At 35.6% G+C, this 19,851-nt stretch overlaps 1 protein-coding gene across 1 annotated transcript in view; it reads left to right on the forward strand.

The window, feature by feature from the left end:
- sorcs3a (sortilin related VPS10 domain containing receptor 3a) overlaps positions 1-19,851 on the forward strand; it is a 282,904-nt gene that overhangs the window by 189,634 nt on the left and 73,419 nt on the right. Inside the window, exons 5-7 of the mRNA XM_067402597.1 lie at positions 10,131-10,204; positions 11,776-11,840; positions 16,399-16,517. Coding sequence (XP_067258698.1) covers positions 10,131-10,204; positions 11,776-11,840; positions 16,399-16,517 — 258 coding nt within the window. The remainder of the gene's footprint in view (positions 1-10,130; positions 10,205-11,775; positions 11,841-16,398; positions 16,518-19,851) is intronic.

Consider the following 19,851-nt stretch of genomic DNA (forward strand, 5'->3'; position numbering starts at 1 on the left):
GCTGCGTTCAGCCCAGACAAAATGTACAAAACTTTTTTTTTAAACGGAAACGGTGGTGCGTTGAACACCCTGTTCTGATGATGCAAGAGATGCAACTACGGCAGCTGAGAAGGCCATTATTTGTGTTCCTTTTGAAGAATTTTCGGAGCCAGATGAAATCGGTATAAATATGTGTTTAATACTGCAAAATACACTCAATATTACTGTCACTCACATGAGTTCGACCAATAGAAAACCACAACCATCCAATCAATTCCCTGTGGACAAAATCAAGTCCTGCCTTACATTATTTTTTTTTTCCCTAATTCGAGAAGCCATTTCTTTCAGATATACGTCACAATAGGGAAGAAAAAACTATCGCAACTTCAACCTAAATCAATATTTCATGTCCACTTTATTTATTTACAGTATTTAGCGATAATGACCGCCAGGCTGTACATTACGTATGTAGTTTAAAATTAAAGGGTTAATTCACTAGCCTGGTAATACCAGACTCTGCTACTTCACTTTGCTTCGTAGACAGAGTCTGGAATGGCATAATAGAGAAGTGTTTTCTCTCTCGCTAGGGGGCGCTTGTCTGAAGTTTAAAGTCATTGGTTACCCGTAAGCCAATCAGATACGTTTAGTTATCACGTATGTTATGTGCCTGTACAGCCGCATCGAAGCACAGACATCATGCATCGAACTCAAATCTATGATTGAACTTCCACTGTAAATCTGTTGTAAACACATGATAAAACAAATGTTTATCAAACACTCTTCTTGTTCTGGCTTCAGTTTGAAAAAGAGTTGAATGTTCTCCATAACAGAGCGAATTGCATCCCGTGTCTCATTTCCCATTTCCGCGGTCATTTCGGTTTTCGATTTCTCTAACCTACAATGTAAATCTCAGCGCTTAGCATCTACGTCACAGCTCTCAGCCCGCCCTCTGTTCGTTGATTGGCCCGGCTGTTTCCAGACCGGTGGCAAACAGAAAGCTCTGACGCTGTATCAGACTGAGTACAGAAGCAAAATGAAATTGAGTGGAAGTAGGAAGTCTGACGTCGTCAGGCTATTAATTCACCCCAAAAAATGAAAATTCTGCCATTAATTAATCATGTCGTTCTAAACCCATAAGACTTTTGTTCATCTCCATAACACAAATGAGGATCTTAATGAAATAGGAAGCTCTCAGATTTCATTAAAAATATCTTAATTTGTGTTCTGAAGATGAACGAATGTCTTACGGGTGTGGAACGACACAAGGGTGAGTAATTAATGACAGAACTTTTTTTTTTTTTTGGGTGAACTAACCCTTTAAGGAAAATAAGCTAGTTGGACACTGTCTGTCAGGGTTTTGATTAGTGATGGCTGATTTCGAAACACTGCTTCGTGAAGCTCCGAAGCTTTATGAATCTTTTTGTTTCGAATCAGTGATTCGGAGCGTGTATCAAACTGCCAAAGTCACGTGATTTTAGTAAACGAGGCTTCAGGGTTTCGAAACAGTTCGAAATTTCAATGGTTCACCAACAGAGGGCGATGATAAAGTGAGCCCATGAATCATGCAGATTCACTGAGAACTATTGAACAAGTGTCTAGGGCTTTACCCTATGGTTTTACCTGATCTCCGATCAGTTTTATACAGTTGTACATGTTTTAATTATACATTAGAATAATTAAAATGAATAATGGTAGTTATTAATCTCTTATTGGCCTGTTTAGCTTGAGCCATGGAACAGAGAAACAAGCCTTTAAAATTGATAAAAGAACACAAATTATACAGACACTCTATATTTAATCTTATTAGATGATTAGTTAATTCCATTTAATTGATTTACTTTAAATAAAACTTTTGCAATACATTTGTTAAAGTGTATTTTTAATGCATGTTTGGCCTGAGTTTTGTTGCATTTGCACTGCTCTGACCACTAGGGGTCACCGTGGAGACGGGTGTCAGATTGTTTCGAAGCCTCGAATCATTACGGCACATTTGATTCAGCTGCTTCAGTGTTTCATGAAGCCTCGATCTGCCCATCACTAGTTTTGATGATGGATGAGGACGAGGACTCAAATGCAGGAGAGAGAGGGCTTTTATTAATAATAAAAAATAAAACAAAACACAACAAAAACTACCCCGTGGGGGGAAAACAACTTGACTTGACAAACTTGACTTGACTAGACTAGACTTGGCTGCACAAAGAGAAACATGCAACAACGAACAAGCACAGGACTGCGAACACAAGGAGAATAAATAGGAGAGCAAACAAGGCAGGTAAACAAGGGAGGTCAGGTGGGGCAAATCAACCAATAATGAGGTAACAAGATGGGCGGGGTCAAGACAATAGACATTAGAGCACATGGCACAAAGAAACACATGACAAGCCATGTGCTCACACCAAACAAAACAAAAACACAAGCACATGGCCAATGAAGACAAATCACAAGCCATGTGCTTACACAAGACGAGACACGAACACGTGACTATGAAAACTCATAAGCCATGTGTTCATACAAAACAAGACAACATGAGAGCACGCAGCCCATGAAACACAGACTGCGCAGACTACACAACACAAGACAAAAACAACATGAAAGCACGCGGCAGGTGGAAACAACCGCTTGCCACTCAAAACATGAGACAAGAACACATGGCAAGTGAAAGAACACTCAACCATGCGCTCACAATAAAGACAGGACTGGGAGCGCTAGTGTCCGAATGCCGATACGAAACCGAAACCAAATTAGACACGAGTGCCGGGATCCGAACATGCTCCCAACATGAAACAAGGCACGCAGACAAGAGAGCGCACGGCCCGAGAACACTTGAGACCGAACGCTCACACAAAAACAGGACAAGAATGGAGCTCTGTCACAAAACAAGAAATAAACTAGACAGAAGTGACAGAACCCTGACATATGCATTAATGTTTTTATGCATTAATACAATAACATTCATTTACTTTTAAGTGCGATGTATAATTGTCTTTAGGGTTCACTTTGCCTTCACATAAAATCCTAACAAAATACTATCCCTCTAGTGTTATCATACAGAGTTACAAAAATACAAAAGTTACATTAATCTACCTTTCTTTTCCCCCCACATAAATGTTCAAAGGAACATTAGTTTCTGTATCATGTCCACTTTTTTCACTCTGTCTCCATTAGCCATCAATAATCATAAAGAATCTTAGTTGAAATAGGCCAGAGCTTGACTGGGTCGGTGCCTTCTCACTGTAGGACTAGAATAACAAACGTGCTATTCCCGGCAGGGGGCCGATCAACAGTGGCATCAATCAGTGTAATAGGAACGCGCCAGGCTTTGCCATTAATTGTGCGGCTGGGCATGCAGAAACACAATTAGAGCAGTGGAAATTAGGCCATGTGTTTAGCAACTTGTAGGGGTCATGCTGGCACTCATATGTCATGTAGCCGACTGGTGGGATGTTTCGAGTCAGTACGGGGTCTTTCTGCACTTCTTTGACAGTATGTTCAATATGTCTAACGTTATGCTTCTGGTAATGTATGGGAAAACATGACTTTGTGGGTCATAAGATCTGAGTATGCATTCTGTTCTCCTACTTCCCACTCACTTTGACTCATTCCACTAGAAGCAAATGTTTTTCTCTTAGTACTGTTTTTGTTATTAGCATTTTTGCCTCTATTATAAGGGCAGAGAGAGACAGAGGGGACAGGAATTGATGGGATATGAGGGCGGAACAAGATCTGGAAATGGCTGAAGCTGGATTTGAATTTGCATTAGGGTTGTTTGTTATTCAGAATTGGATTCATAATGCAATTCAGTTCAATATTTGAACAATATTTGAAAGCATTTTTTGTTTTGTTTTTAAAGGGTTAGTTCACCCGAAAATGGAAATTCAGTCAGTTATTACTTACCCTCATGCCATTCCACATCCGTAAGACCTTCGTTAATCTTCGGAACACAAATTTAAGATATTTTAGTTGAAATCCGATGGCTCCGTGAAGCCTCCATAGGAAACAGTGTCATTTCCTCTCTCGAGATCCATAAAGGTACTAAAAACATATTTAAATCGGTTCATGTGAGCACAGTGGTTCAATATTAATATTATAAAGCAACGAGAATATTTTTGGAGCGCCAAACATAACAAAATAACGACTTAACAATGCTTCAGGAAGCATCAGTGTATCGAATCTGCTGTTCGGAGCACCAAAGTCACGTGGTTTCAGCCGTTGGCAGTTTGACACGCGATCTGAATCATGATTTGATAAACTGATTTGTTTATGCTCCGATGCTTCATGAAGCAGTGTTTTGAAATGGGTGAGGAACGGCATGAGGGTGAGTAATAAATGACAGAATTTTCATTTTTGGGTGAACTAACCCTTTAATTTGTAGATTTAAATGTTATTTTTTCAATTTCAGATTTATATTTTTCAATATGAATTACCTCTGAATTGTTTCTGTAAAGCATTTTACAGAAACATTATCTGAAAATACATTTATCCATTAAAGTAAAATTATTGAACCATCAGTTGTATTTCAGTTGTAAATTAAAGTCTTATATTTTCAGTTTTCATTTGAATTTTAGTTTAATTAAGGCCTTGTTTACACTAGTGCATTTTCGTTTTAAAATAAAAATGATCCTCGTCTCCAGAAACAATTTCCGTCTACACTACACGGCTCAAAACACGTCACGTGACCATTCATGCACACTGGGCATGTGCATACAAGTGTAAACAGTTGCCTCTTGCACATGTAGGTAGCTGCAGTATAAAAAAAAAAGACAAAACAAAGCCAGCAAAGATTGCAGTTCAGTCTCCATGTTATTGTTTACATGGTCGTCAAGGATACGCAGAGCGAACGTGGGCGCCATTGTTTTCAAAAGTCTCCATTTTGGTCCGTTTATACTGAAACGCAATGGGATGATGCATTTTTGTAGGCCAACCCGGAAGTTAGCGGCGCACGGGTTCCCTCGGTTGAAAGCCTATGCATTTTTCCCATAGACTTTTGGAAAATCGCAGAAAATAAGCTCTGTGTTTAACAAAGGGTTATGACCAATCTGGTCTCGTGACGAAAACGTAGTCGTGAAATACGTACCAGTGAGTACATATCACTGCAGTTTTGATGTGAAATGTCCACTGAGCGGCGCTAAAAGCGTGTTCCTTTTTTTTTCTTTTTTTTTGCCAGAGCAGATAATAGGGTGAATGCGGTACGTTTTTATGACGTTGCTTTTTAGACAAATCGCTGCGGTTCTCGGTTTGACATTTGCGCTCCGTTGCGTTTTAAAATAACTTCCCACCGACACTATGCCTAAACCTACCCGATAGTGTTAACAAAAGCAAATGTGACGTAAGAAGCATCCGCAATCGTGTACCGTTTTTTCAGCTCGTTTAGATCTCTCTTTGAGCTCTCTTTTTTTTTGCCGTCAGTCACCTTTCGTGGGATTCATACCCAGTCAGGGGGAGTCGACTCCTCACTGTAAGTCCAACTCCGTATCGGCTGAGCTACCGAGCAAGCTTGGTTACGGCCAAAAAAAGTGAAACGCGTAGAGCCGGAAAGTCCAAAGTACGTTCGTTTACAAATCGGGCACTCTGGTCAGATGCGTTTTGAAGTCGTAACACGATATTGCACGAGGAGAGGCCAAAACAAGTCTTTACGAATCCATAATCTGACACCGGCCGTCATCGAAACCACGTGTGAAAACGAGTAAAAGCGCTTATCGACGTTTTACCGGCCTTTATCGTTCGTTTCTGTTGGAAACTGCAGCGAGACATACTCGTCGGTACGGAATTTTGTGTATCGCGAAAATGTGCCCACGGGTACGTCTCTCCTATGAGACCAGGTTGGTTATGACACTTACACGTTTTGTCTATCAAGATAATATTTACAAGTTACCATTACATTTTGAAGCCTAAATGAAGTCGTCAGATATAAAAAGCTTACAGTAGGCTATAAACGGACTACAACCACGGTCGTGGATCAACGTCGTCACCACCACGCTTCTTCAAACTGTATTTAAAAAACAACGTTATTTAAAAACATGTTTGCTGATTATGATCTGTGCTGTATATGAATACTTATACACTTTTTCATGAGAAATGCTGTCCAAATTTCCCGTTTTTAATGATGACGTCTAAAGTCCTCACCAAAGGAAGTAGTCTGTTTTAGCAATTTGTTAGCTACTGCCGTTTTTAAGACACAGTAAAGGTTTAAAAAAATCACAAGTGGGTTATAAGTGGTTTGTTTTATGTCATAGATCAAAACGTGAAAATATTTAGAGGCTTTGTTAACCACAGACCTTATTTCAGGCGATTTAGCAAAAACCATTCAAAAATCCCATTGACTTTACGGCGCTGGAACCGGAAGTCCTAAAATGCTAACTCGCTTCTGGGTTTTGCCTACAAAAAACTCTATAGTGTAAAGCAAGTTAGATGTGTTCCTGGGTCAACATATTTTGTTTATCCTGGAACAACATTCTAGTCTGAAAATTTAGTCTTAACCCTATTCCGACCCCTAAACCTAACCCTACCCATAAGTTATGATAGATGAATAACACTGATGTAGAAGCACCAATTCATGATTTTAAGCCTAAACTTGACATAATCTGTAAACTTGTCCCTCAAATCTGACTGGGTCAGTCTTCTCAGGAATGGTCTTTTCAGATCTCATCAAAAGCATCAGTCCTGTTATTGAGTGTTTGTGTGATGCTTCCAGCTCCTGTCAGTAAACAGCTTGTGATGCTAACTCTCTTTGTTCTGTGTTAATGTAATGTTCAGTGATTTGTCAAGATGTACAATGCAATCTTCAGATGTTTTTTGACTGGTTTCTCTGTTCGTTTGAAGATTTGAACTACATCCTTAGTTTCTGTAGAAATTAAGGATGACTACTTCACAACACACTTGGCACTTTGTATTTGGTCTTTTTTAATGTACAGAAAATTACACCAACAGAATACAGAAAAACAGTCCCTAACTCAGTGCACTCAAAAAAATGATTCTAGCTGCTTGTTCAGTTTATTTAAATAAAATAAGCTGAACCAACACAAATCTTTAGTTTTTTACTTAATTGGCATTTGCACTCAATTGTATTATGTTAAATGAAATTAAATTTGCAAAATGTTAGGTTAACCTAAACCATTTGTGTTGGGACTACATGAATCATTTATGTTGCATTGATTGAAACTGGGCAGTGGATTTCTAGTTCCCAGCATGCTTTGCGTAGGGAAAGATCAGGACAGTAAATGTTGAACTTAAGTGCTGTTTAATGTGTTTTTAGTAAAGGGAAATACCTTTTAAAGTTTGATGTTCAGTTATATTTGACATTTAAAAGAGTTTGTTATGTCGATTTTTTTTGAGGTTACCATTATGCTGAAGTGTAGACCTTGTGGTTAGGCTATGGGTGGCTGCATGAAATAAATCTATGTTGTTCTCAACAAGCTTTAACTGTGTTAAAGCCAGTAATGAGAAGTTCTTTATCTGATCATTACTTGCATGCTATAAATGTTACTTAGCATATGAAAAAGTGATATTTTAGTTTAGTTTTTATAGAAATATATATAAATTAGTTTGAGGGCCAGCACATAATTTACACAGTCTACATATGGTCATCTCCTTTATCCCTCTCAATGGTCATGAAACATGTATGTCTGTGTACAACAGCTATTCACAACCTAAGCACAAGCGCACATCTTCACCATGATGGTAACAAATTTTTTTTTATATATATACGCTACAAACTCTTTTAAATGTTCAAAATAACTAAACATTAAACACTTAAACACTAACAGGTCTTTCCATTTCCTTAAAAGTGCAGAAAACTTGAGCAACACTGCACAAGGGCACCAGTCTGAATTGCAATAGCACTGGTTGGATCAACAAGAATGAATTATGTTCAGGAAACATTCACAGAATATGTCAAATGAAACTGGTGTGATCTCATTCAATTAGCATGAATTTTACTCATCAGTACAATTAACCTATCTTAAGTTCAAATAAATCAGTTCAACTGTGTGGAAATAGGTGTCATAATTGAATTAAGTTAGACCAACAAGTTATTTTTTTGAGTGTGTTTCTCTAACTTTTTGAACCCTTTCATAAGTTCATAACTGTTCACGAACCCCCATCTCGCTTTTCAGAGATCAATGGTTTGGTTCAATGCTTAAACACTTTTTCAAAATGTCTATGGAGGAATGAATAGGAAACCCAGACTGCATAAAAGGTTACATTCATATTGCTTGCTGTGCATTTTTTGTTCAAAATACAGAAAGTTTCTGCAGCCCCCCTGGCTATTTGAGACCGGCTCCTGAGGGCCCACAGCCCCTAGGTTGAGAAATGCTGTCCTAACGGCTCTAGAAAGCTGTGGACTGAGACACATGTAAAGACTAGAGCACATAGTGGAAAAGAAACTTCCAAATGAATTCCCCCTGGACCTGAGTGGAGTCACCTCATCCATTAGGATTCCCTTGAGATTCACCTTGCAGCTTCAAGTCCAAATAATTCCATTTAGACACATTATAATGTGTGTTCTGTTTCACGCACTGCTAGCTCCAGGTAAAGTGCTGAAGCTCAAATGATCTGTGCTTTTAACTTCTGCCAGTTCTCGTCTCTTGTTCCTGTCTGTCACGTCCTGGAGTTTGAGCCATTATGATGCGCAACATAGATTTCGGAAGGATAGTATTTTACTAAATATCATTTGTCTGATATATTTTCTGAACACATCTCGAAGGAAATGTATCATCGCTGACTCTGACTTTATGGTACCAAAATGGGAGACGGGCCAAAATTTTGTTAAAAATGTTGAAGTGCTATCCAGATTTTCTTTTTCTTTTTTTCCTGATATATTTCATATATTTTTATTTGGTCAAACAGTAATAAACTGAAATAATTTTAAATTGAAGCACTAAAATCATTTGGAAATATATAAACTAGAAATAAATAAAAACTAAAACTAACTAAAATAAAAATAAAATAAAACTAAATAGCAGGAAAATAATAATAATAAAATGACAAAATAACAAAAGTAATTAAGCTAAAATTAAAATGAAAACTAAATACAAAGATTAAAGAATATTCAAAATATTAATAAAACTAAATTATATAATATATTTAATATATTTAAAAATGCAATTTATTTCTGTGACAGCAAAACTAGGGAACATTTCTTATTATTATCAGTATTGAACCCATTCTGCTGTTTAATATTTTTGTGATTTTTTTTTTTTTCCTTGAGGATTCTTTAAGAGCAATTTATTTGAAATATGAATATTTTGATTAATTGAATGTCTCCTTGGTGAAAAAAAAAATGTATTTATACATTTGGCAAATGTATTTATATAAGATCTACATATTAAACATTATTCTCTCTCTCTCTCTCTCTCTCTCTCTCTCTCTCTCTCTCTTTCTATATATATATATATATATATATATATATATATATATATATATATATATAATCAATCAATCTATTTATCAATCTATTTATCTATCTATCTATCTATATATCTATCTATCTATCTATCTATCTATCTAGATAGATAGATAGATAGATAGATTGATTGATTGATTGATTGATTGATTGATTGATTGATTGATTGATTGATTGATTGATTGATTGATTGATTGATTGATACTTTTTTTTATTTTTTGGGCCTTTGTTGTTGCCAGAAACTTTTTCAGAAAGAAGTTTTGAGTTCTGAATATATTTTCAAATTAAAATATAACTTTTTTTATCTATCAAAAGATCAAGAAAAATATATTCCTTATGATACGACCCCCTTAACCGTGTTCATGTGCAGTAAATATAATTTCCATTTTCCACACTATTAAAATGGCATATATTTCCATACGATTGTGTGTTCAATTACCTAAAAACGCCCAACGATAATGGTGTTCTCCTTAATCCATGACAACTGATTTAAGGGCTGTGCTTTTTTGCTCAAGCTTTTAAAAGGCAGCACACACAATGATTCAACTATGTAATGAAATACAAATCACAATGACGAATCAGTTATATTCTGAGAAAAGGCTCTAAACTGAGATGAGAAGAAACTGCCTTCAAATGGATATATGGCTTTAACTTAACAGAGCGAATGATTGCAGATTTTAATGGCTGCCTGTTTTCTCTCTCTCTCTCTCTCTCTCTCTCTCTCTCTCTCTCTCTTCTCCTCTTTTTGCAGCTGTATAGTTCGTTTGACTTTGGCCGAAAGTGGCAGCTAGTTCATGAGCGAGTGACTCCGAACCGCTTCTACTGGTAGGTGATACTGTCACAATCACACCTCATCTCCATTTCTCACACGATGTCACTAGCTTACAATTTTATGGGCGAACAAGGAGAGTTTAGTAGAGTGCTGGTTGACATTGACGCATTGATGAAATGCGGATTGAGTTGGATACGGCTGAAAATTGTCTTTTTTTTTTTTCTTTTTTTCTTTTTTTTTTGCCTGCTCTTATGCTTAGAAAAAGCACAGGCTGTTGTGCATGTCTACTTGAGATGAAATCTGCACAGATGCTTGAGCTCTAAGACCTCCTCTCTGTTCAATATGGAGACAAAGAAATGGAGAGAATAAGCATGGCTTAGCAAGATGGAAAGAAAATAGGCATAAAGATGGCTAAGGAGAGCAAAGGAGAAAGAAAGATTGTACCGCATCTAGACTTTAAAGATGAAAATGGTTAAAGGATGAAAACAAATTAAAAAAAATAATAATAATAAAATGATGTGCACACACATGACATGAAAACTTCTATAGGGCTGCAAGATTTGAGGGACATCTAATTGCAATGTTTCTGATGAAAATTGCCATAGCATTTTTAAAAACAGGTTCAGGTACTGGTCCACCCATAATATATCGTTTTATTTTACTGTACAACTGCAGAATTACAATACTAATATTTATGGCTGTGTTAATTTCTTAATTTGACGAAAATTAAATCATTGGGCTTTTTTTTAGACTTAGATTAATTGAAGCTGTCTTATTTTACAGCATTATTTGGGTTGCATTATGCCGTATTGAGATCACATGACCAGCTGAATACTATACTTGCTTTATTTCAATAACCCTCTTTTCATTGGTCACTTACACTCTTTGTATATTAATTATGGCTGACTGAGAGTGGCACATTTCTACAATGATTTTGCTTCTAAGCCACTATGTGTTAAGTCCAAGATGTCTCCCATCAGGTAACAAACAGTTTTTCATCCATTTTTTATTTTGATAAACATGACAAAATGTAAGATTAAGATTACAAGAACATTATTTATGCAAGAGTTACGCAAATATGTTTAAATACATTTACATTTTTAGTCAATGCCTTTTTACCAAAGTGACTACAAAGTGTACAAATCACACAATATGTAGCTAAGATGATGTGTTACTTAGTGTGAACCACTGAAGGAGGTTGAGAAAGCAGAGCTTTCAGCAGAAGTTTGTTGTCATTTTGTGCATGAGTCTGTCTCTAGTACAGCCTATTTGAGCTATAAAAGACACTGTCTAGTTAATGGTGGGGTTGTTTAAGGGCTAGTGCACTAGTATGGATTTGCACCACACACTCAGGTTTCCAGCAGGTGTCATCATTCTAATTCCATTATACTCCTTCACTGTCACCACCATGCACAAATATACAACTACAAATGACATAGTTTTACATACACTTCTAGTTACTGCTGCAAAGTGTACTTTGATTCTTTTTCCCATCATGTGGTATTTGGAGAAATGGCACCTCACAACTCTTATGTCACTTTGCTGACTGAAATGGACCTTTGGTAAGACATCAGTTATAGATTTTTTTCGTCTCTGTGATAAACGTCTTTCTCCTCTAATGCAGGTCAGTGTCCAGTCTGGACAAGGAATTAGATCTAGTGCACATGGAAGCCCACACTCCCGATGGCCGTGAGTTCTTTCTTTCTTTCTTTCTTTCTTTCTTTCTTTCTTTCTTTCTTTCTTTCTTTCTTTCTTTCTTTCTTTCTTTCTTTCTTTCTTTCTTTCTTTCTTTCTTTCTTTCTTTCTTTGAGTGTGAGTGTGAAATTTATTTTATTTTTTGCTTGTTTTATTATTCAATTCTGTCCTGTAATCTGGTGAGAATTTAGATTCATCCCTGTGACTTTAATCTTTTAGTTTTTTGACTGTTCATGGCCCTAGCCATTGTTTCTTCTATTCTATTCTATTCTATTCTATTCTATTCTATTCTATTCTATTCTATTCTATTCTATTCTATTCTATTCTATTCTATAAGCTAGTGGTGAGAATTCCGATTCATCCAGTGACTCAAATCATTCATTCATTCATTCATTCATTGATTAGGACTGGTATGTTATTTTTTGTTTGTTTGTTTAATTATTCTGTCCTGCAATCTAGTGGTGAGAATTTTGATTCATCCACATGACTTAAATCTTTTGTTTTTTGACTGTTCATGGCCCTAGCCATTGTTTATTCTATTCTATTCTATTCTATTCTATTCTATTCTATTCTATTCTATTCTATAAGCTAGTGGTGTGAATTTCAATTCACCCCATTTACTCATTTTTTTTTTTTTTTTTGATTTGTAATGACCCTAGCCATTGTCTTTTCTTTTCTTTTCTTTTCTTTTCTTTTCTTTTCTTTTCTTTTCTTTTCTTTTTCTTTTTTTCTTCAATTCTGTCCTGCAATGTAGTGGTGAGAATTTCGGTTCATCCTGTGACTCAAATCATTCATTCATTCATTCATTCATTCATTCATTCATTCATTCATTCATTCATTCATTCATTAGGACTGGTATTTTATTTTATTTTATTTGTTTGTTTGTTTGTTTGTTTGTTTAATTATTCTGTCCTGCAATCTAGTGGTGAGAATTTTGATTCATCCACATGACTTAAATCTTTTGGTTTTTTGACTGTTCATGGCCCTAGCCATTGTTTATTCTATTCTATTCTATTCTATTCTATTCTATTCTATTCTATTCTATTCTATTCTATTCTATAAGCAAGTGGTGAGAATTTCAATTTATCCAATTTCTCCAATTTTTTTTTTTTTTGATTTGTAATGACCCTAGCCATTGTCTTTTCTTTTCTTTTCTTTTCTTTTCTTTTCTTTTCTTTTCTTTTCTTTTCTTTTCTTTTCTTTTCTTTTCTTTTCTTTTCTTTTCTTTTCTTTTCTTTTCTTTTCTTTTCTTTTTTCTTCAATTCTGTCCAGCAATGTATTGGTGAGAATTTCGATTCATCCAGTGACTCAAATCATTCATTCATTCATTCATTCATTCATTAGGACTGGTATTTTATTTTTTGTTTGTTTGTTTGTTTGTTTAATTATTCTATCCTGCAATCTAGTGGTGAGAATTTTGATTCATCCACATGACTTAGATCTTTTGTTTTTTTGACTGTTCATGGCCCTAGCCATTGTTTATTCTATTCTATTCTATTCTATTCTATTCTATTCTATTCTATTCTATTCTATTCTATTCTATTCTATTATATAAGCTAGTGGTGAGAATTTCGATTCATCCAGTGACTCAAATCATTCATTCATTCATTCATTCATTCATTAGGACTGGTATTTTATTTTTTGTTTGTTTGTTTAATTATTCTGTCCTGCAATCTAGTGGTGAGAATTTTGATTCATCCACATGACTTAAATCTTTTGTTTTTTTGACTGTTCATGGCCCTAGCCATTGTTTATTCTATTCTATTCTATTCTATTCTATTCTATTCTATTCTATTCTATTCTATTCTATAAGCTAGTGGTGTGAATTTCAATTCACCCCATTTACTCATTTTTTTTTTTTTTTTGATTTGTAATGACCCTAGCCATTGTCTTTTCTTTTCTTTTCTTTTCTTTTCTTTTCTTTTCTTTTCTTTTCTTTTCTTTTCTTTTTCTTTTTTTCTTCAATTCTGTCCTGCAATGTAGTGGTGAGAATTTCGGTTCATCCTGTGACTCAAATCATTCCATTCATTCCATTCATTCATTCATTCCTACATTCATTCATTCCTTCATTCATTCATTCATTCATTCATTCATTCATTCATTCATTGATTAGGACTGGTATGTTATTTTTTGTTTGTTTGTTTAATTATTCTGTCCTGCAATCTAGTGGTGAGAATTTTGATTCATCCACATGACTTAAATCTTTTGTTTTTTGACTGTTCATGGCCCTAGCCATTGTTTATTCTATTCTATTCTATTCTATTCTATTCTATTCTATTCTATTCTATTCTATTCTATAAGCTAGTGGTGTGAATTTCAATTCATCCCATTTACTCATTTTTTTTTTTTTTTTTTTTTTTATTTGTAATGACCCTAGCCATTGTCTTTTCTTTTCTTTTCTTTTCTTTTCTTTTCTTTTCTTTTCTTTTCTTTTCTTTTCTTTTTCTTTTTTTCTTCAATTCTGTCCTGCAATGTAGTGGTGAGAATTTCGGTTCATCCTGTGACTCAAATCATTTATTCATTCATTAATTAATTAATTCATTCATTCATTCATTAGGACTGGTATTTTATTTTATTTGTTTGTTTGTTTGTTTGTTTAATTATTCTGTCCTGCAATCTAGTGGTGAGAATTTTGATTCATCCACATGACTTAGATCTTTTGTTTTTTTGACTGTTCATGGCCCTAGCCATTGTTTATTCTATTCTATTCTATTCTATTCTATTCTATTCTATTCTATTCTATTCTATTCTATTCTATTCTATTCTATTCTATTCTATTCTATAAGCTAGTGGTGTGAATTTCAATTCATCCCAGTTACTCATTTTTTTTTTATTTGTAATGACCCTAGCCATTGTCTTTTCTTTTTCTTTTCTTTTCTTTTCTTTTCTTTTCTTTTCTTTTCTTTTCTTTTCTTTTCTTTTCTTTTCTTCAATTCTGTCCTGCAATGTAGTGGTGAGAATTTCGGTTCATCCTGTGACTCAAATCATTCATTCATTCATTCATTCATTCATTCATTCATTAGGACTGGTATTTTATTTATTTTTTGTTTGTTTGTTTGTTTGTTTGTTTGTTTGTTTAATTATTCTGTCCTGCAATCTAGTGGTGAGAATTTTGATTCATCCACATGACTTAAACCTTTTGGTTTTTTTACTGTTCATGGCCCTAGCCATTGTTTATTCTATTCTATTCTATTCTATTCTATTCTATTCTATTCTATTCTATTCTATTCTATTCTATTCTATTCTATTCTATTCTATTCTATTCTGCAATCTAGTGGTGAGAATTTCGATTCATCCCAGTGGCTCATATCTTTTGATTTGTTTTGACTGGCCCTAGCGCTAGCTCTAGCCATTGTTATTTTTTATTTTTTTTCTATTTTCTATTTTATTTTATTCTATTTTATTTTATGTGAAAATGTAATGAAATATTTAATTCTTATTGAATTGTTCAAAATTAAATTTCGCAGACTTTTCAAATAGTGTGAGTCAATGTATAATACTCTCTAAAGTAATACAAATTAATTTATCAAAGGGATGAAAAAAAGAAAAAGTTATTATATTATATTATATTATATTATATTATATTATATTATATTATATTATATTATATTATATTATATTATATTATATTATATTATATTATTAAAGTGAAAACACGTCATTCAGAACATCACATTTTTCCTGAATTTTTGAGTCATTTTATTATTCACTCAACAGATTATTCGAAAAAAGGAAAAAGCCAGCAGATTCTTGCTTAAGCCTCACTCATTCTATTTGTTCTGAAACAACATGTCCCAGTACTTTCACAAACTATATTTTTTTTGTTTCATTCTGTGTCACTGTGAGTCTCATTCAGACTCAAAACCCTGGCTCGCTCAGTAAAGGGGTGTATTTCTTCAGTATGCTTGTCCATTCAAGGAAATGCTCCTTCACATACTATAAGGTTATTTTGAATTCTCTTTTTCTTGCATCTTCTCGCTTTTACCTTCCTCTCACATTCCATCAGCTGATCTATGGTACACTCCTCCTTTAAACCTGATGTTAGAGGAGGAAAAGAGATGAGACGAGAGCCCGTGAGCTTGGGGATGGATTCTGAGGCTGAGGATAAAGCCGGTCCTGCAGGCAGCTAGACAGGATTACCGTCATGATAAATACACCATCTGATAGCAGATTAATGCAGAACCCAAACTCTCAATACCTTACTTTCTCTCACTGGTTAAAGGAGTAGTTCACCCAAAAATGAAAATTTTGTCATTGTTTACTCACCCTTATGTTTGTTCATAGTACACAGTTCATAGTAACCAAGCTTCCAAAAACCAAAATCCTCTTTATTTGGTAACCAGAGGGTGAGCAAATAACGACATTTCATTTGTTTGCATGCATTTTCCATTTGATATTTGATACATAATTCTGGATCTTCCACTTAATGTTCTCTGAAGCCGAGACACCCTTAGAGATTCTAAGAAGCAATCAGGGGTTTTTGGACTGAATGCCCCCAGAATCAGAATCTAATTAACAGCTAGAATCCTTTTTCTGTCTCTCCTTACAACAGATTGTCAGTATGTGACATGCAGAGCTCAAGCCTGCTCTGAATCCAGTAGGACATATCCATTTTCTGGCTATATTGAGACCAACTCACTCGTGGTTCAGGATGAATACGTGTTCGTTCAGGTAAGGACCAGAGATCACATGAGTTACTGAAGAGATATACATTTATTTACAATTACATTTATTCATTTGGCAGATGCTTTTATCCAAAGCGACTTACAAGTGAGGAATAAAACAAGCGAGTCGTCATGACGAGGCAAATAGACACAAAAAGTGCTCACACAATACAAGTTTTAGGCAGTGCTCAGAGTATCATAAGCTACAATAGAGAGGGATTAAAGGAAGTGAAAGGATAGGTATAGGATTTTTTTTTAGGATGAGGATAAGTGCTCACGAAAGAGATGGGTTTTCAGCTGTCTTTTGAATATTGCCAGGGATTCTGCATTCCGCATGAAGGCAGGAAGATCATTCCACCAGCAAGGAACAGTGAACAAGAATGTTCTGGAGAGTGATTTTGTGCCTCTCTGTGATGGTACCTTGAGCCTTCGCTCCTTTAATGAGAGTAGGCTTCTGGTAGGAGTGTAGACTCGTAAGAGTGAGTGGAAGTAGGAGGGTGCATACATGTACATGTGTATTGTTTTCCTATTATGATTTAGAAGCCCTAAATGTTTACTTTAAATAGTTCATATTTTTCTAGTTTCTTATACTTTATATCAGAGGTCTTCAACCCTGTTCCTGAGCACCCACTGTCCTGTGGAGTTTAGCTCCAGCCCAAAACAAACACACCTGAACTCAAGCTCTTCAGGATCACTTGAAAATCACACTGGTGTGAAATTCAGTTGTGCTGATGCAGGCAGGATATAAACTTTGCAGAACAGTGGGTCCCCAGGAACAGGGTTGAAGACCTGCTTTTTAAATAATGACTGTTTAATTCATTTACTGTGGTAAATGTTGCCTAAACTGCAAGTCTATACTGCAAACATCCTTAAACATATTTATTTTAACCAGAGATTTTTAGCTGAACAGATAGCCAGTGGTGGAACTATTGTTATAGTAAAAAACACTCTTCTGAAATGCTTTAGAGCAAAAAAAAAAAAAAAAAACAAGTCAAATGGCACCATTTCATTATTATTTTTAGATTATATAATGATATCCACAATCAGTCTGAAAAAAAAAGAGGAATGATAGGAGCAACAGTGTAACCCTTTGAGATAAGTACTTCCTGGAACAACAGACCTGATGGAATTTCTCAGTTCATTCTCACTGTGTAATGCTTTGTCATCCCGTCGCTCCTCATTTATAAGGCGCTAGTAGAACAGTGATCTTGTAACTCACAGTCTTGCAAAATCTTGCAAAAGAAACTAACAACTAAACTGAGCCAATAACTTGATTGTGGAACACAGTGTGAAATTTTGTGTTTCCCTTTCAAAATCACTTTGTAACAAGTGGCGTCCAAAATTTGGTACATACTTGATTAAAATATAACTATCCCAAGGTGGATCATGTAAGGTCCTCTGTCTTCGCTCCCATGGCGTTGCTGCTCATTTGCATGAAGTTGAACTCTGCTCACCTTTTTTTGTCACATTGGCAATGGTTGCTGTCACTCATATTGCCTCAAATCACCAAATCTCATTGAAAATGAATGGCTTCGGCTTGCTTTGGGCTGCAGATCACTGTCAGTGCGAATGTACCTTAAAGAAATAGTTCACCTGAAAATGAACATTTCCTCACCCTTGTGTCAATGCAAACCAAAAACTTTGTGAAGTTTCCTTACCATTCAGGCAAAGTTTGTATGCTTACTTATGTGTATGTTCATGCTTATTTGTGTCATTTTCAACTCCCCGGTGGATCAGAATAATAATCGTAGACTCAAGGGAAAAAGTGAAATGGTAATGGCCTAAATTTCCAATTCCAATCCAGGACAGTTTTTGAATATATTAATTTCTGTCTGCGTGCAAAACAGTTGTCTTCGAAACAGTACAAATGAGGGTGGGAGCTATTTTAGGGCAGTTTTAAATAAAGATAATTGGAGTATATTTTACAAGAAAATACTATTTCAGTCCTTCTATACTTTTCTTCTAGGCAGTATTTCTTCTTCGGTTCGTTCAGGCATATATAAACACGGCACGCTTGGACCTGCACCAAAACAATTTGCTCCAAGATCGCCTAAAAAAGGTGGTCTTGATTGAAAACGAATTCTGGGGTGCTACGGCAATCCGAGAAAGCAGTCCGACCCAACGAACTAATGAAACAAGTGGTATCATAATTCGTGTTGGGAAATGTATTATATAAAAAGCAACAGTGTCTGATTCTGTGAGTGAGCACCATTAGCTACTGCAGTTGAAAACCAAAGAGCGCCTCTTCATCTTGAATGTTTTTGGAGCTTATCAATCCATTTTGATGAATGAAAAAGAGGAAACTCTGACTAATAAGAGGACAGCTTTACTAACATGTGATTTGCATAAACACATTTTGATACACTTTGAAATGTTGCCTTGTAAAAGTGAACCGAACCAAAAAGAAAATGCAACAGTCCCTGATTCTGCCCTAAAATTTCATGTGTAATTCAGTGTGCTACTTGCTGTTTCTTTGTAATTGTTTGTGAAATTTACTTGATGTAAACGGTGTAGGAAAATACAAATAATTGTATCCGTAGTTAATGGCCAAAATTGGCCACAACTTGAATTATGAATTGCAACATTTCCCAGCCAACCGAAAAAATTGTACACATTGATGGGAAGTTTCAAAACATTTACTCACATCCCTCTTGGAAGTCCAACAGCAGAGCAGATAACAAGTCCTGCCAATAAGGAGTGGACACTCAACCCCAATGTTTTGTCACGCCGCATCACAGTCCAAAGAATGTGAAACAGAAAAATCGATCATCCCAATTTCTTTCGAAGTTCAACTACCCCTGGAAACCATCGATCCTGCCTGCTCCTTCCTTCTGTTGCATGCAGAGCCGCTTTTTGGAGACACGTCAGACATGCTGTTTGTTTAGAACTTTCCCCAGACCGCCGCTCTCCTTCTCTGCCTCTCTCTCCTCTTTTATTGAAAGCATGTTACCCGCTAAGAAGCTTAATTGTTTCTGTCATATAATCATGGACCCATTTTATTCCCATGTTCAAATCAGAATCCTGTTGGGTGTATATATGCCCTCTAATTGAAATTATGAAAAGAGGTGGGGTGAATTAAACATGTCTGCAACTTTGGCAGAATGAAATACCTTTTGTGCTGCGAAACAGTTATTTATTTCATTCTCCATTCCCCCTTGTGCAGCTGTAGATATGACAAGCTTCTGACAGTTCCTGCTGTGTATGCTAACAACCAGTGTGTATTCGCTACACGCGCTATCATTAGCGCCAACAATCCCCCTCAGAGCGGAATGGGAGCAGGCGCGTTGCTTGCGAAAATTAAAGATTTCTCTTGACAGAGAATAATGAGGGTATTGATTGTC

The sequence above is a fragment of the Chanodichthys erythropterus genome, chromosome 12, assembly GCF_024489055.1.
Source record: "Chanodichthys erythropterus isolate Z2021 chromosome 12, ASM2448905v1, whole genome shotgun sequence".
In the NCBI taxonomy this organism is placed as follows: Eukaryota; Metazoa; Chordata; class Actinopteri; order Cypriniformes; family Xenocyprididae; genus Chanodichthys; species Chanodichthys erythropterus.